Source organism: Tursiops truncatus, chromosome 12 (genome assembly GCF_011762595.2).
Source record: "Tursiops truncatus isolate mTurTru1 chromosome 12, mTurTru1.mat.Y, whole genome shotgun sequence".
Lineage (NCBI taxonomy): Eukaryota > Metazoa > Chordata > Mammalia > Artiodactyla > Delphinidae > Tursiops > Tursiops truncatus.
Window position 1 is genome coordinate 85,756,101 of NC_047045.1, and position 15,451 is coordinate 85,771,551.

Consider the following 15,451-nt stretch of genomic DNA (forward strand, 5'->3'; position numbering starts at 1 on the left):
GGCCGATCCCTCAAGAGCCTCCGACACAACACACTCACATGTCAGACAGTACACTCCACATACTGTATTTCACTTGATAGCATCTGTACTAACATACTTAATCTCCTTTAAAGTAAGTCAAATTTTTCTTAAATAAATTGAAAAGGAAATTTTTTCATGTAATTTCTACTTGGATTATTTGTCTTATTATTGAGTTGTAAGAGTTATATAAGACTGCTATCAAACACAAATATTGAGAATATTTTCTCACATTCTGTGGCTTGTCTTTTCATCTCCTTAAAAGCTGTTTTGAAAATCATAAGTTTTTAATATGATGAAGACGATCTATCATTTGTTTGTCTCTTTGAAGGTTGGTGCTTTTCTGTTTTGTTTTTTCCAGCTTTATTGAGGCATGACTGACCAAAAACAGTTGTATATATTTAGGTTGTACACGTGGTTATTTGATATATGTATATATTGTTAAATGATTACCACAATTAAGTTAATTAACACATCCATTACCTTACACAGTTACCTTTTGTGTGTGTGTGTGTGTGTGTGTGTGTGTGTGTGTGGTGAGAACTTAGGATCCACTCACTTAGCAAATTTCAAGTGTACAGTACAGTGTTACTAACTGTAATCACCATGCTGTACCTTAGAGCCCCAGAACTTATTAATCTCATAACTGAGAGTTTGTACCCTTTGACGGACATCTCTGAAGGTTAATGCTTTTTGTGTGCTAAGGAATCTTTGCCTATGCAAGGTCATGAAGACTTTCTCCTGTGTTTTGTTCTAAAAATGTTATAATTTTAGCTTCTACATTTAAGTCTATCATCCATCTGAAACCTCCGTAATTAAAAAGCAATGTTGAAATGACTATCCTTTCCCTAGTTGAATTATCTCGGCCCCTTGGCTGAAAATCAACAGGCTACATAGAATGGGTCTTCTGTAATCTGTCCCCATTTGTCTACCCTAACACCAATACACCCAGTCTTGATTACTGTTACTTTATAGTAAGTCTTGAAATCAGATAGTATAAGTCCTCCAATTTGTCTCTGCTTTGTCAAAATTGCCTTGACTATTCTAGGTCTTTTGTATTTCTAGATAAATTTGAGGTCAGTGTGTCACTTTCTACAAAAAGTAGCCTGTGGATATTCTGACTAGAATTGCAGTTTTGGAGGAATGTTTGTAGAGAATCGATAGCAATATTGAGTGTTGCAATTCATAATCAGAAACATCTCTCCAGTCGTTTAGTATTCTTTATTTCTCTCAGGAAATGTTATGTATTTTATCATTTGCTAAATTTATTTTTAAATGATTTTATATCATTTGTTAAATTTATTTTTTAAGAGACATTGCAAATGGAATTGCTTTAATTTGAATTTCCAATTAATATTCATATATAAACTAAATTAATTTTTAAATGTATCCTGTGAACTTGCTAAAGTCACTTATTAATTCTAGTAGATTTTTTTGGAGATTCCTGAGGAATTTTTTAGTAGATGGCATGTGATTTAAAAATAAAGACAGATTTACTTTTTCCTTTCTAACTTTATTTGTTGATTTATTTACTTATTTTCAGTAGAATGCACTGGCTATGATCATATGGTGTTTCTTTTTTGTTCCATTACTGTGAATTATATTAATTAGCAAATGGTTAAACCACTTTTCTATCCCTGAGATAAAATCCATTTGTTATATTGTCTTTTGAATATGTGACTGAATTTGTTATACTTTGTTATGAATTGGATCTATGTCCATAAGGAATACAGATCTTTATTTTTTCATGGAAAGGCATTTTCTTTTAAGTATAGCAGTGCATACATGTCAATCAATATAGATCTTTAATTTACTGTTTTCGTAATGTGTTCATCAGCTTTTGGTATCAGTACTATTCAGGCTTCATAAAATCAAGTGGTAAGTAGTAGTCTCATTTTCAGTAACATTTTGTGTAAGATTGATATTATTTCTTCCATAAACGTCTGATAGAATTCACAAGTGAAACCATGAGGTCCCGGAGAATTTTCTGTTTAAGGATAGAATTTCTTTAAGGGGATATTCAGATTTTCTGTTTCATCTTGGTTCATGTACAGTAAGTTGTAATTTTCAAGGAATTATTCCATTTTTAACTGTTTGAAATTAGCATAAAATTATTTATAATAATCTCTTACTGCCTCTTTTTGCCCATATTCTGTAACAATATCCTCTCTGTTACTCTTAGTATTGGTGATCGGTATTTTCTCCTTTTTCCTTACTTAGGCTTGCTGGGGGTTTATACATTTTAGTAATATTTTCAAGGCACCGACTATTGGCATCATTGGTTTCCTCTGTTGTTTGCTGCTCTCCATCTTATTGCTCTGCTCCTCTCTTGATTATTCATTTCAAGTTAGGGTTTAATTTACTCTTCTTTTTCTAGCTGCTTAAGGTGTCATCTTAACACACTGACTAACACAGGCATTTAAAAATAAACTTCTAGCTGAATCCTACAAATTGTGATAGTTTGTTTTCCCTATCATTCAGTTTGAAATATTCTCTTATTTCCTTTGTTATTTCTTCTTTGATACATGAGTTATTTAGAGGTGTGTTGTTTAATTTCCACATACGTAGGGCTTTTCGACATAGGTTATTGTGATTTTTATTTCCATCACAATAAAAAATATTCTATGAATCCGATCTTTGGAAATTTATTGAGATTCATTTTAGGTACCAGCACACAGTCTAGCTTATAAATATTCCATGTGCAGCTGAAAAGAATGTGTTGTCATTTTTTAGTGTTCAGTGTATATAAAATAGGTTATGTTGACAGTGTTGATTTTTCCTTTGCCTTAGATTTTTATGTACTTGCTCTATAAATTACTTAAAGAAAAATGTAAAACTCTTGAGCTATGGTTTTGTTTAGTTTCCTTTTCTGTCCTGTGAGATTTTCCTTCATGTGTTTTGCAGCTTCGTTAATTAGGTGCGCGCCCACATTTTGCAGTGTTATTTCTCTCTATGCGTTGACCCTTCTGTCGTGGTGAATTATCCCTCTTACTGGCTCACAGTATTCTGCCTTCAAAACGACTTCGTTTGATACTACTACAGCCACGCAGCTTTTTTAAGGTGTCTGCATGGTATATCTTCTCTCATCATTTTACTTTCAACCTATCTGAGTCTTCCTATTTAGAGTGTGTATTTCTTATATAACATATAATTAAGTCTTGTTATTTTATCAAGTCTGATAATTTTTGGTTTTCAATTGAGGTATTAATCCATTTACGTTTAATTGTTAGTTTGATTGGGTTCAAGTCTACTGTCTTCATATTTGCTTTCCGTTTGCTGCATTGTGGGCTAATAAAATGTACTTTTTATTATTCGTTTTTCCTTTCTTTAAAAAAAGCTATACTTTTATTTTTTCATGGTTTCTATACATTACAATATACATACTTATAACACACACATAAATTTAATATTGTTCCACTTAGCACTTCACTCTCACCCTTCACAAACATAAGAACCTTATAACGCTATAATTCTAGGTACCCCTCATTCTTTGTGCGATTGTTTTCATATATTTAATCTCTACATATGCTATAAACCTCACCTTAGTACAATTATTATTTTTGCTTTAATCACTCGTTTATCTTATAAAAAATTAGAAGATATATATGAGAATTCATACGTCATATTCTCTTTTGGATCCTTTCTAAGGATCCAAAGTAGCACCCTTAGAAACAAAACAAAAAGTAAGCAAATACCCGAAGTACTTGGAAATTAGGAAATTCCTTTAAATTAACCTCTACATCAATGAGGAAATGGAAACAGAAATGAAAATTATCTAAAAACTAAGAAAAAGAAGAATGCTTCATCAAAAACTTGCAGGGTACAGTTCAATTAGTAGTCAGATAATAATACATATATATGTTTTGTTATGAAATTTGAGAAATAAGAAAAGGAACAACTAAGGTACAAAGAAGGTATAAAAATAAAAGTTAAAATGAATGAAAGAGGGCTTCCCTGGTGGCGCAGTGGTTGGGAGTCCGCCTGCCGATGCAGGGGACGCGGGTTCGTGCTCCGGTCTGGGAGGATCCCGCATGCTGCGGAGAGGCTGGGCCCGTGGGCCGTGACCACTGGGCCTGAGCGTCCGGAGCCTGTGCTCCGTGGCGGGAGGGGCTGCAGCAGTGAGAGGCCCGCGTACCGAAAAAAAAAAAAAAATTAATGAAAGAGCAAACACACAAGAAAGAAATGATAAATTTTTAAAAAGTTTGTAAAAAAGGAATAATTAAAATGAAAGGACAAATTTGATTAAGAAACAAAGGGAGAAATAAAAATATTGAAAATTAGATAACTACAGATATAGTAAGATAAATAAATTTTAAGTGAGAATAATTTGTGTAAATATTTTATGTGAATTTGAAAGTCTAAAGGAAAAATGATTTTCTAGCAAAATAAGTTGACCAAGAGGTGAAATAAAATGGAAAAACCAAAACAATTACCTCAAACCACAAAAGACATTAAAAAGTTTGTTAAAGATCTTCCATTAAAAAAATGTGCCAGACTGTAATGGTTTTACAAATAAATATAATTTAAACTTCCCCAAATGGATATCTTTAGTTATTTAAACCCTTCTAGACCAGAGAGAAATTTAATTTCATAACTATCATAATCTTAATAGCAAATTATGATACCATACAGAAAAACAACTACATGTCAATTAATGGATTTGACATAAACTTGCTAAAAAAAAAAAAAGCAAAAATTGACTTCCTTAGTATATTAAAAAAGTAATTCCATGGGAAACTAGAGTACAAGGAACTCAGTGGTAGCACAAAATTAGGAAATTTAAAAATCTATTAATAAAATAAGAAATCAATAACACAGAAATTAGGAAAATCATATTATCACTGAAATATGAATTTGATAAAATTCCTAATAAAAAGTAATATAAACAAGAAATGAAGAAAAAAACTCATACCAGATGAAAATAATTTACCAAAAAAATCACACAAAAAATTAAAATCTAAAATCACTACAATTAAAATCAAACACATATTAGATATACTTGCTTTTTCACCATAATCCAATACTGTTTTGTAGGTTCTAATTATACAGTCAGATGAGAAAGCAAAATAGGTATCGATATCAGAAAAGTGGAACGAATGATATTTAACTGTAGATGATGTGAAAGTATGCCTAGAAAATCCAAGAGATTAATATTTTCAACTGACACAGAAAACATAATAAAATTGCTAGAAAACACATTTTTAGAGTTCTAGTAATGACGGAATAAATTCTGAACAAAATTTAAAAACAACTCATTGAAGGCAATTGAGTACGTAAAAGCAGGCAGAAACTGAAAGGAGTTCAAAACCTTTGGGCATAATCCACATTTATTAGCTTTTCTGCTAAGATTATGGCTCAGTTGGGGTATGAGACATTTAGAGGCCCCCAAAAAGTCACAGTATGGTGGAGAGGTTAGCATCTGGGCTGTCAGAGCACATGGAATTTGAGGAGAAAAATCCTGGACAGGAGAGAGCCAAAAAGGCGACAGTCCCCAAATATGCATTCATATTCCCCTCAAATCCTTGGCTGGACCTAAGGACCAAGGCCAAAACAGAAACAGAACCACACAAAAAATGCTTAAGGCACATATCCATAAATTTGGGATAATCCATGAGAAATTTAACTGGCCACTAGAATAAAAGTCAATTATCTTCAGAGAAGGATAACAGGATCCAGAAAGATAACAGAGAATCCATATTATCTACAACGTAGCATATAAATTAAAAAATTACTAGACATCTAAAGAAAAAGAAAAATGTGTTCCATGACTCAGAAAAAAAAAAAAGTCAACAAAAAAAGACCCACAGAGGACTCAGTTAGTGGAAATGAAGACAAGCATTGTTAAGTAACTGATAGATATACTAAAGAATCTCAGGAAAATATATACTTGGATACAATGGGTGAAGAGACAGGAATTTTAAAAGAGACACAGAAGCTATAAAAATGAACCCCAAATAAATCTCAGAACTGACAAACACAATACATAAAATAAATCACTGGATGGAATGGACAACAGATTGGAGAGAACATTAGAAAGGATCATTGAAATTAAAGGCGAATCATACCAAATTACCCAGGGAGGCCCAGGGAGGAAAAATGACTGAAAAAACAGTTCAGAGCCCTAATAACCTGTAAGACAGTATTAAGTGATCTGTCACATGTGCAATTAGAGTTGCAGAAGAAAAATGACGGGTTGACAGAAAAAAATATTTGAAGAAAAATGGTTAAAACTTTACTACGTTTTCCTGTAATCAGCAGCCCAGAGACCCAGAAACCTCAGAGGAACTCAAGAAGGACAAGTACAAGGAGGAAACTGAGGCACATTATAAACAAAGTGCTGAAAAACCAAGGATATAGAGAACATCTTAAATAAAAAGACACGCTACATACAGGAGAATAACAATAAGCATGACTGCTGACTTCTCATCAGGGAAAAAAGAAAAAGATGGAGGTCAGAAGACAACCGAATAACATTTTAAAAATGCTGAAAGAAAGCCTGTCAACTCAAAATCCTAAATCCAGCAAAAATATCTTGGAAAAGTGAAGCCAAAATAAAGGCGATAAACTAAGGCTGAAAGAATCTGCTGTCTGGACTGAGGTAAAACAATTACCAGACGGAAATCTGGATCTACACAAATGAATGCAAAGCATTGGAAATGGTATATATATGAGAAAATATGACAGATTATCTTTTTCTTTGTAAAAAATTCTTTAATAATCTATTAACTATTTAATTTAAAGTATTAGCAACCTTGGTGGTGTATACAACATATGTAGCAGTATAATATTTAACAACAACAGCATAAAAGACAAAACTGGGCATAACTGGATTCTGTCTTTTTAAGGTTGTTACATTGTACAGAAATGGAGTAATATTAATTCAAGGTGGACTGAAAAATGCAGATTCATGTAAACTCAAGAGCAACCACTTGAAAACATACAAGCGTAACAATAAAAACCAATAGAAGATATAGAACACAGCAACAAAGGAAACATTTCATTAACTCCAGTGAAGACAGGAAAGGAAGGACAAAGAACAAAGGGTTAAAGAGAAAACAAACAAGATAATGAGACAAACATAAATATAATTACATTAAAGGCAAACGAACTGACAGTCCTAAAGGAAGCAGCCACTGAAAGTCTCAACTACTGCTGATTACAAGACACATTTAAAATATAAGGATGCAGATAGGGTAACAGTAAAGGATTGGAGAAGAATATGACATGCCAGTAAGTAAGCATTAGAAAGCTGCTGTGGCTATTAGACACAGAAAACTTTAAGGCAAGAAGTATTAACAGAATAAAAAGAGAATTTCATAGTGACAAGAGGATAAATCATAGAGAAGACATAACAAATACACAAATGTATAAGCACCTAATAACAAAGTTTCTAAAAACATGAAGCAAAATTGAGAAATATATAAAAATTCATAACTTTTTTATACTGGAAATTGTATTTCCATTAAAAACTGGAAAAAACACATTCACAAGTGATAACATTTATAACGTGACCAGTATAATTTAACTAAAAAAAGATAGGATCTGTGTAAATAAACTATATAAAATGTTATCCAAAACTAAAAAGTCATGTCAATGCTTTTGGATGAGAAGCCAATATACTCTCATTTACAAGTGAAGAAATAAATGCGATAGAACTGCAATCAAAATCCCAATGTGGATATTTTTAATTGAAAACAAACACGATAAAATATTCTTTTTCTTTTTTAAGTTTTCACTATGAAGGAAATAAAGGGTCATGATGTCTATAATCTACAAGGAAGTGGCACAGTCAAAAAATAAAGGCAAAAAATACGTTAAAATGTTAATAATTCTTGAATGTGGGTATGAGTATACATTTTAGTATAATTTCTACTTTTCTTAAGTTTGAAATTTTCCTTATAAAAATGTAAAAAATGCATTTACTAAGTAACAATTTCCATGAAGTTTTCGGAAAGTAAATGAAAGATGAAGATTATTTTACCAGGTATGTATGATAAATTTCAACATAGTTACAATAATCAAAACAGTATGATCACAGTCGAGGATTAGATAATTAACAGTTACATGGCTTAAGGAGTCCAAAGAAGTATTTGAGTTTATATGAAACTTCAATTCAATTCAGTGGAAGAAAATAGATTGTTAATTAAATGGTATTGATTCAACTCATCAGGAAGAAATAAAGTTATGTTCATAAAAAGTATAACTCCAGAAGCATTAATATGCAAAGAAAATTTTAAGTACAATTTATATTACTTTGAGGATAGGGGAGGTCTTCATAAGCAAGACAGGAAACCAGATTTGATAAAAACAAATGAAAGATTTGGCTTCATGAAATTAAATTTCTTTGTATTTAAAATAAAATCTAAATAAAACTTTTGAAAAGCACCTAAGAAAATGTGTGTAACATATAACAGAGAAAATGTTAACATCCTTAACAAAAATATAGAATGAAAACTGATTTATAAAAAAAGTAAAGAATTCAACAAAAATTACACAAAAGTTGTGAACAAACAGAAGTAGGAACAAAGTCAACAAACATGAAAAGATCTCTAATGCAGGGAGTTGTCAGAGAATGGCATACTTAAAGAGAGACAGTTTTCACCCTATGTGAGGAGAAGTGTGAATTTCTACCGTCCTTTTAGAAAATTTAACATTTATCTACATTTCTAGCACCGTATGCAATGTGATATATATTTTTAAAGGACCGTAGATGACTTTATAAGAGTTTATTGCAGAATTATTTATGGTGCAAAATTCTAGAAACATCTAATCAATAGGAGGAAGGTTTGGTGAGCTTTAGCTAGTCCTCCATACTACGTGATGTCACATAACTCTTAAAAATAGGCAAGCATCTGGTATACCGTCGGCCCTGCTCATCTGTGGGTCCTGCATCCGCAGAGTCAACTGACCTCGGATCCTGTACTATGTTGCTTGAATCTGTACAGGCGGAACCTACGGACACGAGGGCCGAGGGCCGACGAAGGGATTTAGGGACTTGAACATCCCCTGATTTTGTTATGCGGGTGGTGTCCTGGAACACATTCTCTGTGGATACCGAGGAAGGCCTGTAATCATGTTTTTGTTTAAAGATGTATGTTTGTGCATATAAACAGCTTAGAATAAACAGAGGAGAATGCATGGTTCTATTGGTTCTGCAGAACAGGACCCAGCGGACCCCCGGGTCTCTCATCCGCTCTGTGCCGACGGAAGTGTGACCCTATTCATCGTCCAGGGCCATTTTATACAAGGGACGTAATACCCGTATTCTGGTACCTGCAGGGGCTCCGGGAACGAACACCCACGGCCGACTCTGTTATTGTTTTTCTTGTATATACCTGCACTCTTTGAATTCTTAAAACAAATATGCAACCTTTAAAGTGATTTAATCATCATAACTATACAGTATACACCACTAACATGTGCATGTGCGTTAAGCACCAAGTATAATATTACTCGCAATTAGATTTTTAAATTTTCTATTTTATAAGAATATTATTATTGTAATCATTTTGCTAAAATCATATGCAAGAAACTTGTTACTACTTACATGACTCTTATTTATAACTTAACAACAATGTATACACATAGTTTTCAGCAAGCCAAAGGATACCTTAACCCAGCGCATATTTCTCCAGTCTTACCATTGCCATAGAAAGAGAACCGTGGACAAACTCCCGTTTCTACAGACATGAAGACTTTAAATCACACGCATCCCTTGGGCTGCAGGCAGAAGAGGGTGTGTTGTCCTGCATGACACTGACCCTTCTGCCAACCCTGGGAGGGTGCTGGCAATGTGTCCAGACTGCCCTCTGTAAAATTAAGATGTATATTTTTTTCCTCAAAGAAGGTTCCCCATAAAAACTCTGATGATCATATTCTTGAAGAGGTCAACTTTATTTATTATGTATCTGTCTCTAGTCATTTGTAGACCTAATGTGTTGTGTTTGGGGTACCTGAGTGAACTGCTTCTAAGAACTGAAAGCAGATTTCTCTAGAAAGAAATGTTATGATCAGTACCTTAATGGATCATAGAGGAGATACACAAAGCATCTGAGCAAAAAAGAATAGATTCAACTTCACCAAGACTAGGATGAACCAATAAACAAGCGTTCCCAAATCTAAAGATAAAGACGGCATCACTTAAGATGGACCTAGTCAGACATGGAAACAGCCAAAGGAAAGTCCTACAAAGAAAAGCTGGTGGTAACCACCTACACACCGGCAAGGCCAAGAGGGGTTTTAGCCAGTGGACTGAGCTCTAATGGACAGATGGGTGGACAGGTGCACGATGAAAACACGTGATACATTTCTGAAACCAGTGGGCAAGTCACGCCTTCTCAGAAAAAAAGGAATCAAACTACCTTAGCCTGATGCATTAGAACATTTAAGGAATCTCATTCTCTCTGTTCTGACCTCATGTTCAAACCAACCTTGGATTGCCACTTGGCTTCCTGAAGGATTGTGACCACGCTGAATGCCAATATTCTGATGCTTATAACTAGAATGTATGCTTGCAGATCAATAAAATGGAATTCAGGTTTTATAGATCAATCGCATTGGCTTGGTTAATAAGATCTGGATTCTGATGAATCCATTTTCATTTGCTTTTGAGTCTGTGAGGTCAATGACCAAACGCTGGACTGTGATAAATTCAAGGAGAGGCCTCTTGGAAAATGACTTCCCTTTAAAAGTACCCATTCCTATGTGACCAGTTTCAATTCTAATTCATGTTTTAGCGACCTTCACAATACATTGTCAGCAATCTTGTCAAAACGAAATATCCAAAGTAAATATAAAGTGCACATAAAACAAACAAAAAAAACCACATAAATTCTTTTTACATTTCTTTTTTCAAATATAAATTTATGCCAAATTACATTTTTGTTTTTAAATATAAATTTATTCCAAATGACACTTCCTGGGCTAATAAACTTTCAAAAATTATTTTTACCTATGTGATTGATTATTAAGGTTTAGCGATCCGGTCTGGTACATCTCTTCCAACTGTTTCCTGTTTCCAAAGTATAACGCAAGGTCTGTGGCAATGATGGCTTTGCGGATGATCTCAAGCACCTGTTCATATTCGCTGGAGCTCAGGGTGGAGAAGATATTGTGCCCCTCCAACTAGGGAAAAAATACAAATAAACACCACCAATAACAAGCACAAGCTCCAATCTAATGACATTTTCAGTTACTTGAAACAACAGTCAGTCAATGGCATTTGGTCGGGACAGGTTTTGGGGGAACAAAAGGATAGTTTGAAATGACTAATGAAATTAATGTTTTGGTTTCTCTTCACGATACAACAATGAAGCTACCACTTCAATGAACTATTTAAACTACGTAACATTTCCCACCATAAAATCCCAGTGATTTAAATATACACCTAGTTTTGGGATATTTCTAGTAAGGAATTAAAGGACTGGAATATGCAAAATATTTAAGTAAAAGACTTTTCCTTTTAAACTAATTAAGAACTTCAGTAAGTTTCACATTATACTGGAAATTAATGGGCTTAAAAAGTCATCTATATATTTGTCCACTTCCGCAAGCCTCATGATTAATAAACTATTTTCTCTGTATCATAGAAGAAAATGTCCCAGGACCTGAACATAAAATTTAGGCATATTAAAAACTCTCCCTACAGGCAAGAATGATTTTACATAAAGCACAAATCCCTGAGGTGCAAAAACTGTAAGGCCATCCTGTCTTCTGTCCTCATGGGAGATGGACCCAGCAGGTCATCACCCTAAACAAGACCAAACACTGGTCATTTGAATTCTGTTTTCTCATAATTATTCTTCTGTATATGAATCTTTTAAAAACTTTTTACAATAATTTCTTCCTCGGGATTTTAAGTTTTATTTGTAGTTGAGGTTAAAACGGGTCATTTTTGTTCAAACGAAAAAAGGTAGATATTCAATTTGTGGGTTCATCAATTATTTTTTAATGATTCATTAGTCAACACAGTTGTACTATAAACTGATTGTTAATTGTTCCCGCTTGTCTTAAGCTACATATATTGACTGATAAATTACATGACAAACTTGAAATTATTAAAGTATATTTCTTTACAAAATCAGACATCTCACTAAGATATCGTCTGCTTCCTATTACTCTGAAATAAGGTTGTATGTGCCACATTTATTTTCAGTTATCAGAATCTTCCTGTATTATTTACTTTAAAGGTATTATATTTATATTTAAATTATCCTATGATAAATGGAGTTAGTTCTAGTTGGTTCTTTTTCAGACAACGATAATAGTAAGGACATGTTTGTAGAATGCTCTAAGGTTATAAAGCACTTTCAAACACACGATTGCACTTTCAAATTATAACATTTAAATGCATCTTTGATATCTAATTGAAACGAAGTATTTGCTGAAGCATTAACAACATTTTTATTTGACTAAAGAAAAACTGCAGTACTTATATAAACTGGTTATTTCAGTAATTTTTAGTAATGTGATCTCACTTGAAGCAGCCTTCATAAATACAATAGGGCCAAAGAGGTGGACATGATAAGGACAGGACTTCAGCTCAACACAAGGAAGAACCATCTAAATGTTCAGAGTTACCAGGTGAACTATGCATGGGATGCTGTTTGTGGAAACATTCAAAACACAGGCTGGTTAGTAACTGATGGGAGACAAGGGGCGGGGATTTAGTCACTGGGAAGGTAATTAACTTCCAAGCCCCTTTCAACCGCAACTCTAAACTTGTATTGTACAAAGTTACAAGAAAGAAATCTTGACTCTGACTTGTGCTAAGAAAGCTGCTTTGCTTTGATCATAACTCAAGTAAAGCGGCTGGCCTCTGCTTCAGCACTTAATGCTCTGTGACCTGGGCTCCCCCCCTCATACACATGTTCCACATTGGATGTGTTTGGCTGGTACGCATGCACACATCTGCTCTTGGCAGGTCGTCTGAAGAGGAATCACGTGTGATCTATATTTATATGATTTACTCTCTCTATCACCAACAAACTATTAAATTATAGCACATAAAATATTCTCACATACTGTTGGATTTTACGTTTTAACCTCTCTAAAATAGGGACTTCTTAGCCTGGGTTCTATAAATTCTCTTGGGGACCACAGAGCAATGAACTCACTACAACTGTACATAGTACGTTGAGTGTGGCATCCATAAACACGTGTTTTCATCAGATTCTCAAAAGTGTCCACAACCTAAGACAAAGTAAGACCCATTTTAAAGGATCTGTATATTCTGCTGGCTATTTCAGATTCATTATTTCTTTTTTTACTTTACTTTTTGATATTAAAGGGAAACTAGGTGGAAAAGTTCAGCAGTGAACCTTTATAATGAACAGCTGGACTACTTCCTTCAACATTTTACAAGAGTAAAGGGAGTAAGTGATAAAAAAAACAATAAATGGCCCCTTCCTTTCAAGAGAATATAGTATATATTTATCAACACTTTGCTCCTACCAAAACAAAAGACAATAAGGGAGATAACAGCAACCAAGCACAGCAGATAAACGCTGAAAATGCTTTGAAAGCTCCAATTTCACATTAGTTAACAACCTAATAAAACCTCACAAAATAATAAGATGCTTTTATATACCAACTGATAAGTTTATTATAACTAATATTCCAGGTTACGCTGTTTAAAGTTTTTATTAATTCAAGGCACTTGATCCCTTGTTGTATCAATCAAGCATAAAATAACAAGCATTTTATACCCAGCAATGTTTCTAAAGTCCCAAAATAGGTAAGGAGCATATCATTCTTACGTCTGTGAAAGCTTACGAGTGGGCTCTGTTTGTAAAGGCTCAGCTGCTTAAGTAGCTGAGATTTGTGAGATATGTACGAGAGAATAGAAACAATGCTGAAACGGTCCTGATGCTGAGAGACTTATCGGGGACACACTTTAAGGTCTTTAAGGCGGATGGTCCTTAAGGTCCCTCCTAACTCTCAAACATGATGGGTCTAAGGATTCTCAGCGTTCTGATTCACTGTTAGAGCACTGCTTTCTTGCCACAGCTGTATCTTTCCCACCACAAAATGAGGAATGTGTGTCTCATTGAGCAGATATTCAGTCTGTAGCGTCTCACTTTGGGTAAGGATATTAGTAGCTACTATATCCAAGGTCCTAAACAACGTAAGTTCATTTTTTTTTAAGGCGTTCGCTGTTCAGTGGTACACAAAAAATAGAGTAGCATGGTCCCCACGAATGAGGTAAGTGAAGACCATGGGAGCACATGGGACGCTCTTCTCGGTGGCGACATGAATTCTGAAGGACCGGTGGAGGAACAGAGGAGGCATGAGACCCTGAGCGTTCGCTGGAAGCACAGACACTTCCGTGCAGCTGAGGCAAATTTCATACAGAAATGGTAAGAACTAAAGTAGAAGTTTTTTTAAAAGGCCGGGATGCAGGGCTTCCCTGGTGGTGCAGTGGTTGAGAGTCTGCCTGCCGATGCAGGGGACACGGGTTCGTGCCCCGGTCCAGGAGGATCCCACATGCCGCGGAGCAGCTGGGCCCTTGAACCGCGGCCGCTGAGCCTGCGCGTCCGGAGCCTGTGCTCCGCAATGCGAGAGGCCACAACAGTGAGAGGCCCGCGTACCGCAAAAAAAAAAAAAAAAAAAAAAAAAAAAAAGGCCTGGATGCAGAACTGAAATACGATATGGAAAGTAATAAGGAGCCACTGAGGATTACGGAGGTGGCCTTTGGAGCAGTCCCTCTGGCGACAGCGCGCATGGAGGTGGGTCAGAACAGAGGCAGAAGGGCGGATGGTCAATCTGTCCTCAGCACGCTTTTAAAATATTACCATGAATCATATGTAATTCTCCCCGAAGCCCTACTGTGCTGAGCTCTACAACAGAGATTCTCCCGGAAGGGCTTTGGAGCTCAGATTTCAGTATCTGCATGCCAGCCAGTCCAGGCCTCTCTCCCCAGCAGCCCTGCCCCTACTGGGCTGTGAATCACTGTCACAGGAGCAACAGGCGGAGGCTGAATCATTCTGGGGCTTCAGGATGAACAAAGTCAATGACACAACTAATTGCTTCAAGCATTCACAACAGTGATGCCTTTAAAAGATACATAATACTTATTTTGACATTTAATTGTCCACTGCATCAAACCATATACTAGGAAACATGAGAGTACTGTAATTAAGAACACAAGTTTTGGAGTCAAACAACTCTGAGTTTTAATATCCTCTGCCCCCTACTAGCTGTGTGACAATGAGCCAGTTACTGAACCTCTCTGATGCACATTACTCTTATTTGTAAAATGGAAATGAATAATAATACTTGTCTCATAGGATACCATAAAAATCAAATGTACTGATCCGTGTAAAATTCTTAAGTTTCTGGTATATAAGAAGTACCTAATAAATGATGAAATGATTACCATGATGATGGTGGTGATGATGATAAAACCTACCAGTAGAACTTCTGCAGTCAGAGT

The 15,451-nt window shown here is 34.9% G+C and overlaps 1 protein-coding gene across 2 annotated transcripts in view; it reads right to left on the minus strand.

The window, feature by feature from the left end:
• The window catches only part of PDE10A (phosphodiesterase 10A), a 300,047-nt gene that overhangs the window by 27,630 nt on the left and 256,966 nt on the right, over positions 1 to 15,451 (minus strand). For both annotated transcript variants that reach the window (XM_033867960.2, XM_073789817.1), the window contains one exon: positions 10,970 to 11,142. In XM_033867960.2, the coding sequence (XP_033723851.1) occupies positions 10,970 to 11,142 (173 nt within the window). The remainder of the gene's footprint in view (positions 1 to 10,969; positions 11,143 to 15,451) is intronic.